Genomic DNA, 25,209 nt, shown 5'->3' on the forward strand with positions numbered 1-25,209 from the left:
AACCGGGTTTAACTAGCACCCTCCCATCCTGCGCCCACGGCACCAAGATGCCCTGCAGGAAACATCGCCACGGCACAGACGGCACACGGAGAGTCACGGAGGTCCGCAAGGCGGTCAGGGGCAAGTCAGGCGCCTCGGGTCTTAAAGCCTAGGAGGGGCGGGGACGCTCGGGAGGGGAGAGGGGAGCAAGGACCAGACCCAGCGGTGGGTGCAGAGGAAAGGGCATCAGGTGGGGATGTGGGCGGAGGAAGGTGCACTGCTAGGTGCCTCCTGTAGGCGATGGCCCGGGACTGGAGGGGTGTGTGTGTGTGTGTGTGTGTCTGCGGTGATGGCGGGGCTATAGATGCTCCCCCGTGAGGGCTGTAAGGTACGAGGGGTGGGGTGAAAGGGAAGCGGGCATGGAGGGCAGGGCAAAGGAGATTTAGCTCGCCTTGGACCCGCAGACGGAGAGGCCTGGCCGGCGGTGAGCCGTTCCAGCCTGGACTGGAGAAGTGCAGAGGGCTCGAGATGCGGCCCTGGGGTTATCTGCACCCGCAGGCCATGGCTCGGGGGTTATCTGCACATGCATGGTGCGAAAACTGTGAGTGGAAATGAGATTACCCCGGGAGGACACTGAATGGGAGAAGAAGGGATGGAGAAAACCCGTGATGTAGCTGAAACAATGACAACTGAGGGCTTTACGTGAAACCCGAGTGAATGTAAAACTTGAGCTCTTGAACTATTTGGAATTGTCAGACATGACACAAATCCTGCCCCGGGGTACCTGCTTCCCGGTTTAGGCGCGAGGGGAGAGCAGAGGATTCTGCCCTTCTGCACACCGCAGGGGAAAGTTGAGGGCAGGCAGCACCGGGGAATCGGCATGGCCAACGGTGATTGGCAGCTCCCAGCTGGCTGCGTGGCCGGCCTGCACCCGGCGTGGGCCTGACCCTTGCCCTTCGCTAGACACCATTAGAGTTTCACCTGCCAAGCCAAAGCTCCGCGCCTGTGTCTGTCCTCTAGCGAGGGCCAGCCCCACGGGGGTGGGGCTGGGGACATGATTACCACGGTTTGAGAAAAGCATCCTGATGGGATCCTCCCCACTGGTGCTCTGGGGTCACACGGGCCCCCTGAGTGTCACTCTTGTGGCTTTAAAGTCCTCTGGGCTCCTACAGTGCTGTGTCTCCTCTTTCACTCAGTTGGTGTTTCTCACTGTCCTGTCCACAGGTGTGTACACCCTGTGTCCCTGACTAGACCGTGACCAGCGGATTCAGGCAGAGGCCCCTCACTCGCCCTCCGAGTGAGTCCTCAAGCACCGCAGGGGGTCAGAGGGACAGTAGATGGTGCTTCCCGCCACACGGAGACCATCTCGGTGCAAACACAGCTCACGGGCAGCCCGGGAAGGACTCCAGCAGGTGGCGGCCCTGTGCTGAGGGAGGGGCTGTTACAGGCTGAACCGTGTCCCCCAAATTCCTAGGTTGAAGTCCTAACCCCCAGAACCTCAGAGTGTGACCTTATTTGGAGACAGGGTCTTAAAGCAGTCATTAAATTAAAATGAGGTGATTAGGGTGGGCCCTAATCCAATACGACTGGTGTGTCCGCAAGGAGAGAGAATTCGAACACAGATGCGCACAGAGGGAAGATCATAGGGAGACACAGAAGATGGCCGTCTACAAGGCCAGGAAAGAGGCCTCAGAAATCCACCCTGACGACACCTTGAGCTTGGACTTCCGGCTCCCAGAACTGTGAGAAAACACATGTCCATGGTCTACGCCGCCCCGTCCGTGGCACTTTGTCCCGGCAGCCCCGGCAAAGTGATACAGGGGCACATGCAGCTGCACGTGTAGAAGGAATTCAGAGCGGAGAAGCCCCCGGGGGCTGCAGGAATGCGGGAACAGCTGATGGGGGGCCTTGAGGTGAGTTGAGAGAACCTTCCAGATGGGAGGAGGGGCTGGGCGCTGTGTGCTCTCTGCTCAGGCCTGGATTCGTGGTAGAGCGTGGGACCTGAGGTCTGCAGCGAAGGTTGGACGGAGTGGCGCTGGGTAGGGCCTTCAATGACAGGTTATAAAGAGCAGGGGCCCCAGAGCCCGACGCGGCACAGTGGAAAGTTGTGGCCCGGCGCCGGGCGAGCGTGCGGTCTGTAAAGAAGCCCTGAAGCCCCGGCTGAGGAAGCCCTTGGCTTCCCGATGAGCAGTGTCTTGTACAGAGCTGGTGTCTTCTCACCCTGTGAGGGGTTATTATTTTACACCAATTTTATACCCCCAGAAGCCCAGGCTCTAAGAATTACGACATATTCCTACCACCACACAGGCAGCAGGTCACAAGGCTGAGACTGACACCCAAGTTTTCTGCCCCTAACTCCTTTCCACTGCAGAGGTCGAGAGAAGGCCAGAGCCCCCCAGCATGCTGTCCCTGCAACCGCGGGCAGGTCTGGGGCGCCCTGAGAAGCCACAGAGCTGGGCAAGCAGTGGGCACCCCCCCCCCACCCGAGGTGAGGACCAAAGGGCAGGAAGATACGCAGGTTCTGGACTGGACGCTGAAGAGCAAACAGCACAGAGGCGTCTGAGAGCTGAGCTGAGCTGAGGGCACGTGCACGGGGTGAGAGGAAGTCTCGTCAGTCTGCCTGGGGGTGTTTTTGTTATATCTGAAAATGGAAAAGGTACTTAGGGCCGGCAGGCATGCAGACTTGCTGTCCAATCACTTACACTAAGCTGGGGGCCCTTCACACACTGAATGAAGGTACATGTCGGGTGTAGAACCCTGAAAATCATGCCGGAATCTAGACCTTTGAAAAGTCTGATGTGGTGGAAAATTAGAGGAAACCTGTCATACAAGTTTAGACATGTATGTTTTGATACAATACGGCTCGTAGAGGACAAGGGTTCTTAACCCAAGGGGCCCAGAACTAAAAATCAGGGCCCCCATGAACTAGGCTAGGGGAAAACAAACAAAACCCAAACCCTGTATCTTTATTCCCATTCTCTTTTGTTATGAACTCAGGGAGCAAGCCGCCGTAGTATCAGCAGAGCCTGCCTGTAACTCTTAGGTCACGCTCCTGCTGTCGCAGACACCTCAAACTACAGTTTACATTCATCACCACTACAAAGTGACAGCAGTGATCGTGAAGTCTTGTGATTAAATCTCTAAATAAGTATAGCATAGTTTAAAGTACTATTTTGATAACTGCATTTCACACCTCTTGTGGTGAGAAAACCTGTATTACAAGGAGTAAACAAAAACAAAATCAGGAAAAATTTACAGGAAAAAAAATTCAAAAGCATTTGAAAAACGAGGAAACACAGATGGGCAGGTGTAGGCTCTCCTGTTAGAAGAGTAGGGACTTCCTGTGTAGGTCCTTCCTATAGTTTGAGCCTCAAATGTGGCTGTAAGCTTCCCAGCACCCACCGTGGAGGGAAATACAGTTGCCGAGCTGCTACTTTTAGAGGCGAGAGAAGGGAGGACCCACCCACACGCGGAATGCTGCAGAGGTTTAGATGTTGTAGCCTGACGTCCTGGGTCTGCCCCTGGGAAGGACGTTGCTGCACCTGATACTACAGAGTATTCGTGACACGATGGGAACGGCGCTAAGGAACTTGGGGCGTGACTTCCCAGGCCGCGGGCTGCTGACGCCCCCGCCCACCCGCAGGTGTCACTCAGGTAGCTGAGTGCCCCGCCCCCTCCCCGACGGACACCAGTAGCCGCCTGTCCCCCAACCCGGAGAAACCCGGGCGAGTGGCGGTCAAAACCCGGGCGAGTGGTGGTCATCTGCCTGCCCCCTGGGGCCACTTAACAGGCAGTTCCTGAGGACCCCGCTGGGGGTCTTATAAAACAGCTGCCGGGTCGCTTCTGGGGAGTGAAGAGCCCCCCTGCGAGGCGGTTCACAGGAGTTTACCTGGGGAGGAAGCAAAAGACAAAGGCGAAGAATTCACACAGTTTGGGAAAGGAGTGGGTTCATGGGGGTTTTGAGGCCAACGGGGTCATTTTCCTGATGCCCTGGGGAGGGCAGAGTAGCCGCGGGAGGAAGGGGGCGCTCCGGGCTGCCTCATCCATCATCCGGGCCCCGGGGCCGTGGACCCTCACGTGGAACTTTCGCAGGGAGGCTGCACCAAGGCATTTATCACTTTCTTTACGTGTCAGCTTGTCACATGTAACAATTAATTTGATGGTCCCCAATCGGAGCTGACAAGAAGCCTCTTGATGATACGGCACGCCTGGATTTGGCAGAGACGGGCGCCGTTTTGTACTGTCGCCGGCAGAGATGCAAAGCATCAACGGGGCTGCGTTTCTAACTCCCACGGCACTCAGCTCGGCGCGCAGCTCCCAGCCGCGTAGCCCCGTGTCCTCGAACAGCTGTGGCCGATTTTAGGAGGCGCGGCGTCCCGGGCTTGCTCGCCGATCAGTTACAGGTTTCAGAGGTGAACAGGGTGTGAGGGGGAGAAGCAGAAAGTGCGTGCCATCAGTGGAGACTCAGTGGGAAAACAGGGTGAATCAGCTCTGAAATTATGTCAGGAAGAGATGAACATTTGATTGGGGAAACCGGTTTATGATGAATTTCTCAGGAGCTCATTAACGGTGCCAAGCAAACCCCCTTTGGACTAGACGTTGTGAGCAGCCAGAAGAAGAAATCTTTTCATCTCTACCCCTCCACCCCTCCTACAGGCAGCTGCTAACTAAACCTTGTCCCAGTGGCACGCGAGGCAGCTGCTGGCTTCCACCCGGCCCTCCCCACCCCCGCCAGGTCCAGATGCCCCAGAATGTCCCCGTCATCCTAAGAAAGACCATCTGGGGGAAAGTGTTGGCATCTAAATGAAGACGCTTAGCCACTGACAGTGAGGTCCTCCCAGCTCACGCTCACCACCCAGCAACGGACCCTCACACAGAGTCTTTCTGGAAATTACTATTCCTGACCACCCTTTAAGGGACGCAGTTAGGAAGGAGCCCACAGAATATCAATCAAAGAAGCTGCACAGCAGGACATTCAGTGGTCGAGGCACTGAAAAATCCTCTTCACACGTCTTCATGCTCCTGGCCGCTGCAGCCGCAAAGTCCCGGCTGGGAGAGGGGACGCCATCCTTCAGAGCCACGTCCCTTGGTGAAATGTCAACGCCAGAGAAATACAGACAGACATGCCTCCCATTTCTGGGGCCTCACCTTCTTGCTATCAGGCTCTCCTCTAAAGAGTAAGCAGTTTACGAAAGAAAAAAAGGGAACCACTTCCTCCTTCTAAAACAGTACTTATGGAAACAAACTTTTAAGTTGATAGAAGAGGGAAGATACCATATTACTAGCCCATTAGAGGGACTCCCCTGGCGGTCCAGTGGTTAAGATTTCGCCTTCCAATGCAAAGGGTATGGGTTCAATTTCTGGTTGGGGAGCTAAGATCCCACATGCCTCGTGGCCCAAAAAACCAACAACCAAAAAAACACCCCCAAACAGAGTCAACATTGTAACAAGTTCAGTACTTTAGAAAAATAACCCATTAGATTAAAAAATAGATGAATGTAAAAAACCACGGAAATGAATTCAATTCCCCGTGTGTGTGTGTGTGTGTGTGTGTGTGTATCCATCCTATACATATAATTTTTTTTTTTTTAATATAAGATTATGCCATTTGAAAACAGGGACAGTTTTGCCGCCAGCCGTGGCAGGTCCTCAAAGTGCAGCAACAATCGACGAGAGGGGGTAGGGAACTGAACGCACCAAGGTACGGGATCAGAAGGGCACAAGCAACTGATGGTTGCAAGGCCTATACATATAATTTGAGTTGCATGAGGTCACTGAGCCGGGTAGTGGCACAGCTGGCCCAACTCAGGCCTTCCAACTGAGTCCTTCTACTCCACCTGATGCTTTGTCAGAACAATTCAGTGGCTGCAGAACTGTGGAAACAACACTAAGCTCCTCTGGATCACCCTAACATACCTATTGTGTTTTGTTGTTGTTGTTGTTGTTTTGCGTTGCGCGGGCCTCTCCCGTCACGGAGCACAGGCTCCGGACGCGCAGGCTCAGCGGCCATGGCTCACGGGCCCAGCCGCTCCGCGGCACGTGGGATCCTCCCGGACCGGGGCACGAACCCGCGTCCCTCGCATCGGCAGGCAGACTCTCAACCGCCGCGCCACCGGGGAAGCCCTGACATGCCTATTGTTAAGCCCACTTCCTTGGGACACTTGGGGAGAAATAACAGATGAGAGACGGCGGCACATATAGGAACGCTCATTAAGAATACCCAGGCAAGAGAGAAAACAAAACAGTTTGGGGCATTTTTAGTAAAGGAAAAGACAGCATGCTACGGTCCCTAATTACCACATGGCACTTTGCGAGGAGAGATTATTTTGCAGGCTCTGGGCCAGATACTAAAGCAAAAGAAGAAATGTGTGAAACCAAGCTCCTGCCTTATTAAAAACCTGGGTCTGGGTTGGCTCTACCTTTTACTACATGTCATCATCTTCATCCTCATTATGCTGACTCACGACACCTGCAGTGTGGACAGGGCTCCTGAGGATATAAGAGAAGGAGGCTCGTCCATCTTGCCCTACATCTTCAGGGGCCTGGGTGCCATCGAGGGCACCTGCCAGGCGTCCATTTGGAAGATTACTGAAGAAATGCTAATATACAAATGGTGCATCATTCGGGGGCAGAAAGGCACATATAGCACAAAAGTAAACTTGAGAGACTTGCTTCATGAGCCATTGGGCACAGAGTCCGTTTCACCTGTGCTACCCTAAAAATGTCATACAATAATTTTTTAGTAAAACCTTTAAAAAAGATTTAAGAACACAGCACGTTTCATCCTGTTTAAGCCTGACATGGCTTTTATGAACACCTACCAAGAACTACTCTACCACCGAAGAGATGCAGAGGAGCCCAGGGAGGACTGAGCGCCTCCCCAAGTTTCTGGAGGACAAACTCAGGTTTTCTCATCTCCTCCTGAGTCTAGCGGAGTGCCCGCCACACGGCAGAGTCTCCACAGCCAGGTGAGACTGTCGTCAATTCACACCGTGCCGTTAGCACTCTTCGAAGCCTGCAGATGCTCACCGCCCTCGTTCTGTTTTCACTATGAAAGTTCTGTACTGGTCTGCAAGTCTTGTGCTACAGATGAGGAGACAGGCCCCAAAGGTTAGCGTTCTACCTGGGACCACCCAGGGGCCACGGGCCAGGACTCACGGAGCCGGCTCCGTCCCCCGGCCCGGGCCTTTCCCAGGCCAAGCTGCTTTACGCACACTTCAGGCAGACGCGGAAAGCTGGTTCTTGAGGATGACGTGTACCTAAGTTGCCTGATTTCATGGTCATAAGGGTGGTCTAGGATTAAAAAGGAAGCTGAGAAGACCAAGAGATAAACTAACAGATGAAAGGCCTGAGTGGGTCACACTCACGCTTCAAGGAGAAACATTTCTATTTTCTGGTTCTGTGTCCCCGTAAGGAGACCTTGTGTTCACCCCCAGGCCTGGGTTTTCAGCGCCTCTCATCCAGGATGATAGCCGTCTGGACACGAAGCCATAAGCTCTGAATGCCCAGAGATGCTCGGGGTAGAGTTCCCTCATCTTCCCTGGAGGAGAGGAGGGGGTCGATATGAGATAGGAGGGGGCAGGAAACAAACGTTAAGAGAATGACAGCCATTGAGGACATGACATAAACTAGTTAGAACCAACTAGGTCCAAGATGGCAGACGAGCTGACTTCCACTAGACCTTGAGCCTCAGTATACACTTCATTGTAGCACATCAACATGCTAAATGACGCACCACTGGTGCCATGACAGTTCCAGGGCTGACCATAAAGGTCAAAACGTGGGTGTTGGCCCAATTCCTGAAAACCCCTTCCCCCAAATAGTTGGAATAATTCTCCCACTCACTAGCCTATGAAGTTACCCACCCCTATAAAAACTGACAACCCCATACCCTGGTGCCACTCTCGCCTCTGAGAGGGCCCACACTCTGTCTGTGGAGTGTGTACCTCCCCGCATAAACCTTCTTTCACTTTACTATGGCTCGCTCTTGAATTCTTTCCTGCATGAAACCAAGAACCCACACCTGGCAGCTGTCCCAGGGACCCGCCTAAGACCTGGGATGTGACCGTCCTCTTGCGCTCCGCTCCGCTCTCCTTCCTGCAACACTTCCACCCTGCAGACCCGAGCCTCCCTCCCCCTCAGGCTCCTCTCTGACCCAACGAAGGAAACCAAGGCATTTCTCACAGAAATCCACCTTTCATCCTTGCTGAAGGTGGGAAGGGTTTGCATTCGTTTACATATAGTCACATCTGGAACCTCTGGCAAAATGAAAACAGACGCTTCCATTCTTTCAGCAGTATTTGTCTTGGGTCCACGTGACACCACCCTTGTAATTTAAGCCCTTGTTTCTTTTTTTTCCCACTTAAAGTCACAAGGAATTTAGTAGCCGTGAGGCATCGGTTTTACCTTGCTGCCAACTTCCTCTTATTTGCACTTTCCTGCTCTGATTTCCTTTCCTTGCAGCCGACTTTGCGGACCTCAGAGCTTCTTAAATTGAGTCTTGGGCCCCGTGTCCCCCATACTCGGGGCTGGCGCTTCCTAAGGGGATGGTCGTTTTCAGGGCTCTGGGGCTCTGGCCGGAGCAGCAGCTGACGTCACTCAGGCCGAGGGGGCGTGTCTGGGGTGGGGTGGGGGAACGTGCCCTCGTGGGAGGGGCCCGGGTCACTGCAGGGCTCCTTCAGCAGAACCCCGTGGAACAGCAAAGCCTGTTGACAACTGGGGTGGAAAGAAAATGACAGAATCTCTTCCATCTTAAATGAGCTTAGCTGGAAACCGGTATCTATTAATACAATCCTAGTGCTGAAAATAGGTCTCCGGACTTTCAAACTCTTAAGTAGAGATTTAGGCTCTCTTTTCAATAATTTCTCTCTGACTCCTTGTGAAAAGAGGGCTGGTCGCCAGAATACAAGGGCCGGGCAACAGAGCAGCAAGTCTCTGTTGTTGCTTTTTAATAATAGTAAAGGACATTTTTTTTTTAAAGGACATTTTTTAAAAACTTTTAAATTTTACATTGGAGTCTAGTTGATTAACAATGTTGTGATAGTTTCAGGTGTACAGCAAAATGATTCAGTTATACATAAACATGTATCTATTCTTTCTCAAATTATCTTCCCATTTAGATGGTTACATAATATTGAGCAGAGTTCCCTGTGCTATCTAGTAGGTCCTTCTTGTTGGTTATCCATTTTAAATATAGCTGCGTGTGTTTGGAATCATAGATTTGGGTTCAAATCCTACTTCCGTCAGTTCCTATCAGAATGACCTTGGGCATGTCACTGGCCTTTCTGAGCAAATTTCTTCACTCATAAAATAAGCATCCACCATCTTCCTTGCAGACTGGGAAGACATAATAAGACTAAGTATATAAAGCACCTAGTCTATCAGTGGCTTGGGTTTGTCATTATTTGGCTATTAGACTTCTGAATGATGTGGAATTGCTTGTTTGATAGCTGGGACAATCTAAACTTCTCATTCCCCGAGGCCCGATTAAGATGAGACACAGTCATAAACTCAACCAGCTGAGTGATAGATACTTTCTCAAAAGATTTAAGTCCCATAGAAAAAAGGTTCAATCCTGCTCAGTGGACAGTTCTCACAGTGTCTGCCTCCTTCTCTCTGGAGTACTTATAAATATGTTGGTTAATTAGGAAGTTGTAATTACTAACGAACAGCTAAAAGGTAAATTATTCATGTAACATTTTCTACCTTTTACATAGTGTCGATACATTTCTGAAAAGCACACGGACTTTGTTAGCATTAGAGAGAATGGGATGGAGTCTCACTGCTCACAGTGTGGGAGGAACATGCAGCACCATGCCCGCCTCCCCTCGCTGCACCCCCCAGCCCCAAGCCTCACCCCCGGAACCGAGGAGAAGTGCAGGCTCAGGCCCCGCCCCAGACCATGGCATCTTGGCAAGATTCCCAGGTGAGGTGCAAGTGCACTGAAATCTGAGAGGCTCGGCCACTCAGAGGGGACTGGTTGGCCGAGCACCACTGGTCAAGTCACACACTGTCCACGACTCCTCCCTCCATCCCTCCTGGTGAATCGGCATCTGTGAAGGGTCGGGTTTTGCCTTACTTGTCAGCTAACCAGGCATTCAGCCACAGTGTGTGTGTGTGTGTGTGTGTGTGTGTGTGTGCGTGTGTGTGTGTGTATGCTTGCAAGTCTGTACGGACAGAAGACACAGATCTTTGGGACAAACCCACAACCAATATTTTACTCAATGATGAAAAGTTGAAAACTTTCCCACTAAGATCAGGAACAAGGCAAGGACACCCATTCTCAAAGCCTCTGTTCAACATAGGCTGGAAGCCCTAGCCTGAACAATTAGGCCAGAGAAAGAAATGACAGCCACCTAAATCAGAAAGGAAGAAGTAAAACAGTTTAGAGATGACATGATCTTAGAGAATCCTCAAGGCTCCACCAAGAAACGATTAGAACTAATAAAGTAATTCAGTAAAGACGCAGGATACAAAACCAGCACACCCAGAAATCAGCTGCATTTTTATACAATAACAGTGAACTATCTGAAAAAGAAATAAAAGAAATAATCCCATTTACAATAGAATTGAAAATAGTAAAATACTTAGGCACAACTTTAACCAAGTAGGTAAAAGATCTGTGCACTGAAAACTATAAAATGTTGATGAAAGAAATGGAAGAAGACACAAATAATAGAAAGATACCCTGTGTTCACGGACTGGATGAATTAATATTGTTAAAATGTTCCTACTACCCTAAGTCATCCACAGATTCAATGCAATCACTATCAAAAGTCCAGTGACACTTTTCACTTTGCTGCACAGCAGAAATTAACACAACGCTGTAAATCAACTACATTTGAGTTAAAAGAAAAAAACAAACAACCGTCAAAACGACTCCATGTGCTCAGCTTTCTACTGAATCCACATGTGGCAAAGTTAACTTTAGCTGCAAAGGTCAAGCTCTTCCGTAGGAAGGAATGTTGTTAAAGAAAGGGAACGAATTAGCGCTCCTATAATCGAACTTAAACATTACCCTTGACTGCTATCTTCGAAAATGGGCACCCAAACCACAAACTGGCCGTTTCCACTCTGTCATCTTGGCTTTCCGTCCCTTCGTTCTCATGCTTCCCGTGACACCACCCAAAAGCGTAAACAGCAATTACTTCTCTAAATTTACTTAGCCTGGCCGGAGATGCTCTAAATCTCACTATCATCACACTGAGGGACCTGGCTACGAAGGAACTCGTAACAGATGTCATTTAGAACCTTCGCCACCTGCCCACCCCCGCCCCGCCCCGCAGTTTTCATCTTTAAGTCTTGACTTACATAAGTTCAAAGTTAGCCAGAATAAAAAGTTCGTGGTAGCAGCCCAACTTCTGGACAGATTCATGGGGGCCCATGGGCACGGCCTTCTCTAGTGCTCTGGGGTGCCCTCACCAGGCTCTGCTCACCTCGAGTGCCTGGGAAGCAGCTGCCAACCATCTCCCACCAGCAGACTAACCAGCCCATAATGACTGTACTCTATTTGCAAAATCCTTAGCCTCAGGCTTGACCACTATTCTTTTTTTTTTTTTTTCGATATACGTGGGCCTCTCACCGCTGTGGCCTCTCCCGTTGCGGAGCACAGGCTCCGGACGCGCAGGCTCAGCGGCCACGGCTCACGGGCCCAGCAGCTCCGCGGCACGTGGGATCCTCCCGGACCGGGGCTCGAACCCGCGTCCCCTGCATCGGCAGGCGGACTCTCAACCACTGCGCCACCAGGGAAGCCCTTGACCACTATTCTTGAAGCCATTTCCCCCAAGATCCTATTCTCGCTTCCCCTTAGCAGAAAACTCACCTTTGCGGTGACCCCATGGCAACAGTGGAGCACAAGTGGTCAGTGATCCTGGTGATCAGCTAATGTGTGACACTCGTGGGCTCAGGACACTGACAGCTGTGTCCTAGGACAGTGGCACCAGCAGCCATCCTCATTTCCTCTCTAGCCCACCCTCTCGGGTGACTGCCTCAGGCCACCTCATTCCCGGGGGCCTTGGCTGTGTTAACAGAGGTGAAGAACATTCAGCTGGCATCCCCCATGGGTAGCTCTCCTACATGAAGAACCTTCCCGCTAGCTGCCGCACATATATCCAATTGTCTACCCGTGGATCTGGTGCCCACACCTGATTGCAAGCTCTGTGAGAAGAGGGGTTTCGGTTTGTTCACTAACATGTCCCAGCTGTAGAGCATGGGGCCAGCGCACGGCAGGTGCTTACAGAGGTGGGGGGAGTAAATGAAAGGCGTCGAGCAGGGAGGACATGGATGTGTGAACCCTGGGAAATCACTACAGGCTGCCACGTGGAAAAACAGTGAGGCACAAAAACGCTTTGTCCCATAAAGATGGAGGAGAACAGGGCACGGTGCAATTCTAGTAACTGAGCCAGTGGTCTTTGGTCAGTTTTGATGGTGTCAGCAGGGAATAACCTTTAAGCGGATTTGGCCTAACTCACAAATCCCTCAGTTTTTTATCCTAAATGGGTATGGGTTCCAACATGCACTCTGTGGGGAGTCTGTGAGTGCCCTTGGGAGGGGAATCTTCTTGCAGAGTTGGCTAGGTGCCACCTCTCAATTCAGACCCTGGTCTGAATTGAGACCCTGCGGTTCCCAAACCTTGTTCCCTAGGCTGTAGGCTGAGGTTCCGACCTCTGCTTCCACTGCCCTCCCTGGACTTCCCTCCTCTCCTGTGTAGACCTGGGGCCTGTCAAATCCCCCTCCCAGGCCCCTCCCCCAGCTCCAGGAACCCCCCTCCGCGGACGACGCGCACGACCCAGGTCTTTGCGCCTGACTTTTCGACATCCACAACGTGCACGTTACTGCAAACCACAGGGTACGAGTTAGGAAGAGTCCTGGGACCCAGTTCTGGCCAATGAGTTTGCTAGGGAGCTTCTGGCAAAGCTTTTCTTGCTCCTAAAACGGATGCAAGAAGAGATGCCCGTTTCCCCCTCTGGGTACCATACATCGGGATGTGAAGACGGGACCTGCTGCGGCTGACCCACCACCGGAGAGAGCTGCTGCAGGACCAGCCAGAGACGCCAGTGGGGCAGGGCCGTCCTGGAAGAAAGACCCACCTCCCCTGCAGCCAGACCTACTCTGGGCCTTCTGCATGGGAGGCAGCACATGTCCCTGATGCCTGGGCCCATTTGCGCCGGGGTCATCTGCTGCTGGCGGCGGATGGCACCAACTAATGCCTCTCTCCTCACCTCCCCGAGCTGTCCTGCCGTCCTCGACTAGTGCAGCCGTGGCCCTCCAGAGTCATTTCAGCGTGCATCTGCTTCCCCAGCTACGGGAATGCGGGGGCTGGATTACAGCCATCGTTCCCAACCTTTTGTGCCTGAGGACTTCTTTTTTTTTTCTTTAACCTGAGGTAACATTCACACATCATAATATTCACCATTTTAACCATTTAAGAACACAATTTGGTGGCTCTTTTAACATGGACTTTGTTATACAACCATCACCTCTATCTAATTTCAGAATACTTCCCTCATCCCAAAACCAAAGCCCAGACCCAGTAAGCAGCCACTTCCTATTCTGCCCAGGTCCTTGGCAACCAGGAATCTGCTATATGTAATCTGCATGTAACGCTGTACGTAATCTTCTCTTTGGATTCGCTTATGCTGGACATGTCGTATACATGACATCATATCACGTGTGGTCTTTTGTGTCTGGCTTCTTACACTTTGCATCATGTTTTCAAGGTTCATCCAATGTCGTAACATGCATCTGCACTTCATTTTTTTATGGCTGAATGATGTTGCACTATATGGATATACCATATGGTGTATATGGCAGTGTTTGGTTGTTTCCACTTTTGGGCTATTGTGAATAATGATGTGATAAGTTCACATACAAGTTTTTGTATGAACTTCTGTATTCAATCCTCTTAGATACACACCTGGGAGTAGAACTGCTGGGTCTCACGGCAATGCCGTGTTTACTTTTTGAGGAGCCAAAAACTACTTTCCACAGCAGCAGGGCTTCTTTTGTTTGTTTCTGAAAAAAAATTTTTTTTTATTGTGGTAAAAAATGCATATCATAAAATTTAGCATCATAACCATTTTAAAGTGTACAGTTCAGTAGTGTTAAGTACATTTATGTGTATAAGTAGAATCATATAATATTTGTCCTTTTGTGACTGCCTTATTTCACTTAGCATAAGGTCCATCCATGTTGTAGCGGTGACAGGATCTCCTTCCTCTCTAAGGCTGCGCCGTAGTCCATTATTGTATGTATATCCCGCAAGCACTGTGTTTATCCATCCATCAATGGACGTTTGGGTTGCTTCCACCTCTTGGCTGTTGTTAATCATGCTGCCATATAAACATGGGTGTGCAAATAACTCCTAGAGACACTGCTTTCAATTCTTTTGGATATATACCCATAAGTGGGCAAGGGCTTCTTTTTAATGTAAAAATCTCTGTTGATGTCTACCCAATAGGTGTTTTTGCTCATGGTATCTAGACCCTGCCAGATCTTGAGTGAGATCTGCCATCTGACTTCTCAAGAGCTCCACCTGGGAACACCTGGATTAGGTGACCTCTCAGGTATGTCCAGCTCTAAATCCAACGATTCTGTGAGGATTTCTTGAGTATAATACCATCCTCATGACCCTAGTCCACATGAACGAGTGTATCTCTGCCCCTGAGGATGTGCACAGCCAGAAATCGAAGTCACTATCTTCCCTAGAGAGAGCTGAGGGCCCAAGAGAATATGCCCACAAGGAGGGAGAATTTTCAACCTCAACACTGACCTTACCTAGCTCACCTCTTTCACCAGCTGGAAAATAAGAAGTAATCAAGTTAATAAGTTAAGTAACTACATACCTTTAAAGAATCAAATTCTAAGCTAATTATTACTGATTCACCAAGTATTTTCTGAGCGCTATGCATTCTGACCCAGTTTGAGTCAAGGGAGTTTATTTAAAGAGAGGGTTTAAAAATTTCAGGCATAGTCATTGTAATGTAATCAACTCAATAAAGGGCTCTTGTTTCTATGCAGTTATTCTTCTATGCAGCATTATTCTGTGTAGTTATTCTTACATAGTGCATCCTGTAAAATCCAACTGCTGGAGAGTTGATTTAAATTCAGTTTCTATGTTTACGTAATAAGGAAACACTCCTGATAAACAGCACAACCCTTTGAGGAACACCATAAAAACAAAAGAGTTATCTGTTCCAAGAGGCTGGCTCCGGGACAGATGAACAGGGCTGCGTCTGGAGAGGACTGCGGATTGCTCCATTTCCTTTCTTCCCTCTTTCTATCTCATAAAAGGTAGAGGGGAGCGTGGCAGTCTCATAAGGAGGCTGGAGGCCTGTGGAGGGAGGGGGAGGGACCGGGAACGGGGGCGCTCAGAAGCTCATCCATCCCACCTCATTTCTGCATCCGCATCCGCATCCGTTACAGAACCAGAGGTCGGGCGAATACTGCCTCTGAGCCCATGACCAACAGCACCAGGCGCTGGAGGGCAGCCGAGCCTTCCGTACTTTCCTTCTCATCCTCACCCTGGTGGAGTCCAGCCAGGCTCCCGCAACACAGGGCGGCCCATATTCTCCTCCCTCCGTGGAGCGGTGAGGTTTTGATTCGCTACCCGCCAGGCCCGAGTCTTCCTTGGGGCCCATCTACGTGAAAGGGGAGCTCAGACACCGAGTTCCTGGCAACGCTGTTGCCCGTGACTCCTGGGACACAAATCATCCGCGTCCCACACCAGCTGCTCTGTGTTCACTGGACAATTCTGGGCAAAACTTCTTAATGGACACAGTTGCACTCTTACTGATCATACTAAAATACAGATAGCCACAGGTTTTGCAAGACGTGTTTAATTTATACTACGTACAACCACAGAACTGGTATTGGACCCACCACCAATCAATCAGTGAGGAAGGCAGTCCTTGCACTTCAGAAGGCCACAGCGTCAATGGGAAAGTGAGACAAATGTGCAAATTTTTCTATTTGCATTTATCTTTTACTTAAAGAACGAAAACACAACGAACTAAGCTTTACCACTCTTTACTACAGTCTGCAGGCTGACTGTCCATCACCCAGCCTCATGGCCCTTAAGGCTTTGGAGGAAGGAGGAGGTCACCACCCACAGGTCCCTGAGCCCCTTCCTTTGCTTCCTATGTCTTGCAACATATATAGGACACTGCCTGGTTAACGGGCTAACGAATTAAATTCTCTAGTTCTATCTTTGATATATCCCAAGCACCTGGATCTGTGCTCAAATGTATAGTGAATGAATTTAAACTAACTGTGACAAAATGCACATGTGGCTTCAAAAGATTCCTGCAAAAAATATCCTCCAGAGGCTGAAATTAACATCCATACAAGCACAAATGAACAATAATAAAAGAAAAGAGCTCTCGCTTCTTGCCCTGGCACAAGTATTTCGTGAACCACATTACAAATACCAAAGATCTCATCAGATGTGACAGGAAGCCCCCTTTCTCCATAAAACCTGAAATCACCAGGAAAGACATTAGAAATTTAGATTTACATCGGAATCATTAATGAGAAACACTACCTCGAGGGTCTTTGGACCTTCAGATGTTAGCTAATGATAATAAAAAGTCATATGGTTAGCAAGACATTTAAAATATTGCTTATTTCACCTTGATCTAATACATTAATACCATTTTGTATACCTTTCACAATGTATAGAATGGTAGCAAAATATGCATGTATAATTTTAAAATGAATATATACATATGGAGGGTGCAGGCAAAAAGCGTTGTTTTAAATTGATGGAGTGCATGATCCAAGTTTGGGGCCACAGCCCTGGTACAAGGCATCCACCTGGACGGGAAGGCAGGCTGCTGCAGTGCTCAGCCCCGGCAACCGGAACGGATCGCACAGAAGCAACAGTCATTCGCCACGTAGGTCTCACGGTTCACAAGTTATTGAGCCACCACGGCTGTTGGGATGTCACACTGGAGCTGGGCGCCACCCACCGATGCCTCGTGGCATTGAGGTGCTGCCTGCTTGTTATGGTTTGAATTGCGTCCCCACCCTTCACCCAAGTTTCTTATGTTAAAGCCCTAACTTCCAGTACCTCAGAATGTGACCTTAGTTGGAAATAGGGTTGCTGCATAACTAGTTAAGGTGAGGTCATTAGGGTGGGCCCTGATCCCATGTGACTGGCGTCCTTATGAAAAGGGGACATTGGACACAGACACGCACACGGCAAGAATGCCATGTGAACACCGGAGTTCCGCTACCACCAGCCGAGGAACCAGGGGGCGGGTCTGGAACCCATCCTTCCCTCCTGCTTTCAGAGAGGCCAGGGTCTTGCTGAAACCTTCATCTCAAACATCCAGCCCCCACGTGTGAGGCAAACCTGACGGGGAGAGCTGCCGAAGAGCAGCTAGACTCTCCCCGTTTTCCTCACCAAGGCGGACGGGGCCGTCCGTTACTACTTCACGCTGCTACGGCATCCCTCCTCCTGTGCTTTCTGGTCTGAGGACCTTGCTGTACCTTTAAGGCGGCTTTTGCCTGGAGGTGGACTCTCAGTCCACAAGCAGGTGACACCAGTCGCCCCCGTCACAAGGACATCCCTCCCATGTCACTCAATGTTCCCACCACATCGAGACTCTGCCTTCGGCGGAGGGCAGGGGTCTGTGGCCCACGGTGCTCCAGCACCCGGGTCAGCTGTCGCTGCCACGTCACGGGTCCTGCCTGCCGACACGGGCCATCCAAAGAGCACAGGATTTGGGAGCTGGCTGGCACTCAGCACTCCTAGCCCAATGGCATCTCCACACATCATAGGGAGAAAGGTGCATCCCTTTTAAAAGGCAGCTGACAACTAGCTTGGATATACAAGATGATATTGTTGCAAAGGAAGGATGGCGTTGAAATTGGCTCGCAAGCCACACGGTTTAGTTCAAGTTCAAACATGCAGATAATGGCTTAGATTAAAATTCCCAGGCATATAGGCTGTGCCATCTTTTAACTTCAGCATTTTCAATCTTCTGTTTCTTATCTTCAGAATTAACTTTAACTGAGAGAACCATTTTAAAATGGCCATAGATTACTATCTGACATCCCTTAGGCACTGAATTGTTCCCCGCCCCCAAATATATGAAATCCTTACGCCCAGTACCTCAGAGTTCAACCTTTTATGGAAATAGGGTCTTACAGAAGTAACTGAGTTAAAATGATGCTTTTAGGGATTCGTCCAAATCAGATATGACTGATGTCCTTACAAAAAGAGGGAATTTGAACACAGAGACAGACATATACAGAGGGACGGTGAAGTGACACAGGGAGAAGATCACGTGAAGACGGAGATCAAGGTGACACAGCTACAAGCCAAGGGATGCCAACGATTGCCGGCGAAGGAGCCAATCCAGGGGACACCTGGATCTTGGACCTCCAGTCTCCAGATCTGTGAGACCATACAGTTCAGTTATTTTAAGCCACCCAGTTTGCGGTATTTGTGACGGCAGCCCCATGGTAACAGAGCCCGCATCTGGTAATAACTGTTTCAGGCAGGAGTAAGCAGTGACGGCTAAAAGCAGGTGAAAGTCTGATGAGAAACAAATGCTCGCGGCACTTTCGCGGTCACTCCCAGACGTGCACAGGGCAACACAAAGGACCGTCACGGATATGCAGGTGCCCATCTGAGGTCCAACAGGATGAGTCCCTGCCTTCTTATTTCAGCGCTTATGCTGTGAAAGAGCGTCCTTTTCATGGTCTCCATGTAAAGACATTCCTTGTTTTGCCATTAATAAATACACTGGAGGAAACTGACACTGTAAAATTATCCTGTTTCTCCTTAAATTTTTGCCCACTAATCGTAGCATCCGTCAGTGGGTCTTGCTGGCAACCACTGTGCTGTCTGCCTATTGGTGATATTCTCATCCCCGCCTTCCTTATACCAATATTAATTGGAATTCTCCTATAAAGAAGAGCTGTCCCTTCTCATTTATGTATTCAACTTATTTATATCAGTATGGACTCACGGATATCTATTTTACTCTATGGGTTATAGTCCAATACTGTCATTATTTATTTTATCACAGATTGTTCCATCTTTGCCATTAGGTGTGCCTTCAGGTTGGTTTCCGTGCTGTTTGGACATGTGCCATCCTTTTTGGAATTTTCCTTATGTTCTGGCACTACAAGTTGTTCCAGGCTCATCTGGTATTTTTCCAGCCCTGGTCCTGGAATTAACTACTTCTCCAAAACACCCTAGTTCACTCGACTGGGGAATGGTGTTTAGAAACCAAGATCCTGGCCCTAGGGAGTCTCATGGCTACATGGTGCCAGTTCTTTTATGCCCTGTCCGTGAGCACAGCTGGGAAGCACTGGTGTGTACACAAATCCTCCCCCATGTATATTTATGTATGTACGCATGTACATGTCTGTATGTATCTACTATCCATCCAACCATCCATCTATTAAAAACTATGGGTTCATACTAATACCTCCAATCCCAATGAAACACCACAAAGCCATTTGAGTCTTCGCCCTTTCCTATTTGTAAGCTTCTTTCTCTAACGGTGAGAAATGTGGCTCTTCATTAGCCACAAGATATTTACTTATTTGTTCAACTGTAATATACACATAAAGCAATTTCAGAATTGCTAACCCAAACCCCTGAAGACATATTTACTAACTGGAGTGTAGCATTTATGCACAGTTTTTTGCATTTTTTGTCTTTAGCCTTATAGCATCCAGTCAGAATACTGTTTCCCAAAATACTATTATTGTACTTAGGTTAGGTCGCTCTCCCACCCACGCCTTTCAGTTGGTGATAGCAGCCTTTGTATTACAATGAGGTCCATCTGTTACCGTGTGTATTCCACCTTGGATCTCTCCCACATTCTGGATTGGAATTGTTGGCTTATTTGGGGGGTATGTGAACACAGAACAGCACCACAGCCCTGAGTCAGAGCTGCACTGATTGCCGAGCTCAGAGAAGGGCTGCTCCCTTCGTACCCTTACTGCCCCATCCCCATTTCCCTCTTGCTTCCACCCCTTTCCTACCCACCCCCAGTCCACACACAAACCCTTCCATTTCTACTTCACTCTTCCTGTCACCTACCTTTTAAACTATTTCTTTTTACCAAGCTCGATTCGTGGTAGGACCTCCGTCCATGTTCACCACTACACTGTTTTTTAGTGACTCCTACTGACCATTGAAGTCCATTCTATGCTGCAATTTCTCTTTTATATAATGAAACTGGGCACTTCATCTTAATATGCTCAACAGAAAGCTTTGAGGAAGATCAGAGCTTTCCTTGACTGGGTCAGTTCTGAGATGGAATCTAGCAGCCACTCCGGAAAGTATCAGCTCGTAACAATGAAGTCTCTTACTCTGTCTGGATATGAAGAGCCACAGGTAACTAGAACTCAGCTTCACGGAATTCTTGGGAAACAGTTTCAAATTTGCGCTACATTATTATTTTTTCTTTTTTTAAAATGGAGCATTTCAAAACAATTTGGTGGCAGAAGAAATTGTTTTATTATTATATCTGAAAAATTACAAGATTATGGGGAGTAAGAGTAACAAAGACTTGCAAAAGAAGATTTACAGGCAAAAGTGTTGGGGGGTTTGGGGGTCACATAACAACCTCTTTAACCCTCCAGTTGTTCGTTTTCTCTGTAATCAGTACTTGATTTACTGATTGTGGAAGGAAGCCACCAGAGATGAGTCAGTAAATATAAAGCCAGTTTTAAATATCTGGGAAGGAAAGCAAAGAGTTTTGCAAATGCAGATCTAAGGAGGAAATTGGCATCTGAGCACTTATTTTCATATCTGGAGAACACTTGGATCAAAACATGAAAGAATATAGAACTTTAGGATTAGGGTAATAGGAATGTGGAAGTCACATGCCATGACATTTCCAAGGGAAATTCATGTAAAACATTAAATGTCTGACAAATTCTGGAAATAAAGAGGTCTTTCCACATGTAAAGTAAAACCAGCCCAGCGCCCTGAAACCCTGCTGTGAGCTGGAATTAGGCCGTGTACTGATGGCAGGGCTGCATGGGTGGGATTATGGGCTTGAGGAATATGGAATAGGTTATGGGCAACCCCAGAATCCATACGTTTATTTTATAGAGGGATTTGGATTTACAGTCTGTTGATCCTAAAAATATTTTGTCAGTTCAGGGGGCTCCTGTAGCCTATTAAGGACATAGGCTTCCAAGTCAAGACAGGGTCAGGACTGAATCCTGGCCAGACCATTGACTGGCTACATATCCTTGGGTCAGACAACCTCACTGGGCCTTGGTTTCTTCATCTGTGTAATGGGCACAGTGATACCAGCTTTTAGGTGGCGTGCACATTAAACCCAGTGGGAAGCACTTAGTAAGTGCCCAGCACAAAACAGGCACTCAGTTGGTACACACACCCCAGGGGCTAAGAGTCGGGGACTATAGACCCAGCTGCCACTCTGGAATGCTGGCTCTGCCACGCCCCCGCCATGTGCCCTTGGAAAAGTCACTTAACCACTCTGAGCCGTGGACGTGGGAGCAGTGATCTGGAATGAGGATAATAATCAAGAACCAACTCTCAAAGAGGGATGAGAATAGAGCAGTTGCAAGTAGTTCAAATGAATAAACATGGGCAGAGCACTTAGAACAGGGCCAGGCTCGCTGCATTCTGTAACATTATCGATGACCGTTATTAACTATGACTATTCAATTAGCCCACCAGAAAAACGGGGAGGACATGGTGATGGAAGTGATCTGTTACACAGAGTTACCAGGTCTGGTGTAGGGGTTTGGAAGAAATTGTATTGGCAACATATGCCGAGAGCTTCAGAGTCTGCAGGGGCTTACCCCTTCTGTCAATGGTGTGTCCGGGGGTTGAACCCACAGAAGTAAAGAGAAGCCGAAGTCCAGAGGACAAGAGCTAACACACCCACGAGGAACACAGTACGACAATTTGACTGCAGGGAACAAACATACCCTTGGCTCATATGCAAACCCTGCCCTGCAGTCTGCCTGCTTCAAAACACTTCATTCCAACCAACCTTCAAGGTGGGTAAGATGCTAAAATCTAGAGGGCTGGGCGCTCTCTCCTTTCTCATGCGATCATTCATCCTCTAGCACATATATTTAAAGGGTACATCTTCCATAAATGCTGTATTTCACCTCATGAGAAAAAAATCAATAGAAAGAAAACTAGTGGGCTGTTCTGTCCTTATTTCTAAACACGCTAATAAATTACCATCTCTCACTGTACTGACATTGTGTTATGCAGAGAAAAAGCTGTTTGTCCCTTATTCCACTTTAAACTCATGCAGAAAAGCACATTTCATTAACTTTCCAGGATTTTTTTCCAGGCATGGCCCTCTGTCCCATCCCCTCTTCCTTAGGGAACCAGTGGGTATGGAGGGAAGTGACATCCTGGGTTTCCTCGAGGAGGAAATGACTACAGGCCACATGCTCTTATCTTCGGTTCCAACTCCAAGAATGTTCTCACACACTGAGCTAAAGTTTTGTTACAACTCTTATGCAGGCGAAACTTAACCTGGACTGATCCAAGTCTGTAAATTTTTAAAATGCATCTCTGCTGGTGTGGACATCATACACAGATGAGGCTGCCCGAGACCCCACTACGGGTGCTGTACGCAATGTGTATGGTCTTATACTCCTGAAACCTGCTTCCTCTCCTGAAACATCAGAATCTCTCAATTCTGAAATAAATTAGGCTCCAAGGTTTTCAGACACAGGACTGTGGACTGTAGGAGAATTCCTGATGTTGTTACGTGCCAAACACAGCTTTGTGAAGAGGGCCAGTGGAAAGAAAATTCTAGAATTTTCCTTAAACTACCTTCTTCTTATATAAAACCAGAACTTAGGCAGAACCTTCCCGTTGCTGACCTCACGATTTACGACGGGCAAGAATCACTCAGAAGCTTCACCTCAAATTTTGTCCTCCCCTCCAGGGACTTCAGCCCGGTAAGTCGTGTCACGTGAGGTTTTACAGAAAACACCCAACGGTGCAGCACCTGCGGAAGCAGACGTGTGGGGCCACCGAGCACATGCCCGTCCCCCTGAGGGGCTGCGCGCTGTCGGCAGCCACTCTTACGGAAGCCGGCCCTGCTCTGGACCCCAGACTTGGGTGTAGCTCCTGCTCGGCGTGGCAGGCGTACGGCCCCTGTGGACTTCAGTCTCCCGTGTGTGACCCGGGGAGCGTGCCACGTGCTGCTCAGGACGGGTGGGATGAAGTACAGAAACACAGGTTGCCTGCCCTCCACACCTGCTAACGTTTCCTCTGACTGAGACTTGTCTGGGGGCGAGTTGTAAGGCGGAAAGCTTAGGGTCCACTTTCCTTTACACGGACAAGCTCACAGACAGGTGGGCATTGGCGGTGCATGTCTGTATGTTACCAGGTGGAAGGAGGTGGACTCGTATCAAGGCCGTTGGGCCAAACTTGACATCAGAATCACCAAGGGAGACAGGTGTACGCAGGGACGGTGGTGTCGTAGGAAGACAAACTGTCGGGGACCCGGGAAGCTGGGGGCAGAGAGGTCGTGTAAGGGCACTCGGTCACTCCTAACGGTGTGGCCTCGGTGATTCTGCCTGGCTGAAACGGGCAAAGCCCTAACGTGTGTAAACGTTATTTAAATCAGTAGTTCTCTGCCCTCACTGCACAGAATGCCAGGCCCAGCCCAGAGATTCAACTAGCATGGCATTTTCAAAGGTCTGTGGGCGATTTCGGTACGGTAGTGGAGGTTCCGGGCTTTTCTGCCCAGCGACAGACGCACCCGCTCGGATTTATGCGGGCAAAAGGCGCGCTCTCGGTGCCCTGTTTCTCCCATCTGGGAACAGAAGCCCCACCCCACTGCTCAGGAGAGGAAAAGCACCCAGCACAGGGCCCACGAAGCCCAGGGGCGAACAGAAGCACGGAGCAAACGTAAGTGTGTAACCGAGTAACGGTGATTTGCGAGACGTCTCGAGGCCCCCAGAAGTCCCCTACCTGGGGCTTTCCCACTCCTGGTCACCCTTGTCCTTCTCCTCTCTGGGGTCTCCAGAATGCGGGTGTTTCTGCACAATTCGCATCCCACCGGCTTTCACTGCAGTGAAGACAAAGAGGGCGTCATCAGTGTGGACACGGAACCGCGGGACGGCAGGGGAACTAGCTCGAGCGTGTGTGTGTGTCCCACGGCCCCAGTTAGTCCGGATCGGCCGGCGGCGACAGTGGCTAACCACAGAGGTTGGGGCTGCCAGAGGGAGACTCAATATGACGTGACACTCGACGCTGTCTCTTAACGTCAGATCCACTTAGGAAGTTTCCGAGGCTCCTCTGTCTGCCTGGTCTCCTTTCAAGTACTTGGTGAGAGCAGCAGTGCCAGCAGAGTATAAACCGTGTGGACACAGTGGCTGCTTCCTTTCGGTTATACTCGGCTTCTCGATGCAAAAAAAGACCCACTTAATCGCTGCCTGTAATATTTTCTCAAACGCCGATGGCGCTTTCAAAGGGGCGATACAGCCACAGGTGACACAGGGCAGCTGCTGGGCTCACAGCCAGAGTCCACTCCGGTGGCAACCTTTCCCACACTGTGCTGTGAAACCCTAAAGTTGGCAGAAGTTTATCTGGTTTTTAAAAACAGCCTTAGTGACATATAATTCACATACAATATAGTCCACCCATTTCGAGTGTACAGTTCTCTGGTTTGGAGTGTGTTCAGAGTTGCACACGATCCTTTTCAAACATGTTCATCACCCTACGCAGAAACCCATCACCGGTCACTCTCCCATCCCTCCTCTCCCTCCTCTCCCTCAGCTCCTAGCAACCAGTCACCTGCATTTGCCTCTTCTGGACATTTGACGTAAACAGAATCATAAAATACATAGTCTTTGGTGACAGGCTTTTTCACTTGGCATAACGTTTCCAAGGTGCATCCATGTCACAGCCTGTGTCAGTACCTCACTCGTTTTCGTGGCTAAATCATACTCCACGGCACGCATGGTGGACCACATTTTGTCATCCACTCATCTGTGGTGGTCATTCGCATTGTTTCCACTTTTTGGCTACTGTGAGTAATGCAGGGATAAGTAACTGTGCATGTACAAGTTTTTATGTGGACACATGGACATATACCTTCATTTCCCTGGTACATATGTAGGAATGCAATGGCTGGGTCACATGGTAACCCCATATTCACCCTTTTGAAGGATCCCCAAATGCTTTCCAAAGCCATGGAACTGTTTACATTCCAACCAGTAGGGATTCCAATTTCTCCATGTGCTCGCCGA

The 25,209-nt window shown here is 49.4% G+C and overlaps 1 protein-coding gene across 1 annotated transcript in view; it reads right to left on the reverse strand.

Moving 5' to 3' along the window:
* The window catches only part of DAP (death associated protein), a 61,704-nt gene that overhangs the window by 27,892 nt on the left and 8,603 nt on the right, over positions 1-25,209 (reverse strand). Inside the window, exon 2 of the mRNA XM_059060289.2 lies at positions 23,930-24,026. Coding sequence (XP_058916272.1) covers positions 23,930-24,026 — 97 coding nt within the window. The remainder of the gene's footprint in view (positions 1-23,929; positions 24,027-25,209) is intronic.

This window comes from Kogia breviceps, chromosome 4 (assembly GCF_026419965.1).
Source record: "Kogia breviceps isolate mKogBre1 chromosome 4, mKogBre1 haplotype 1, whole genome shotgun sequence".
Classification (NCBI taxonomy): domain Eukaryota; kingdom Metazoa; phylum Chordata; class Mammalia; order Artiodactyla; family Physeteridae; genus Kogia; species Kogia breviceps.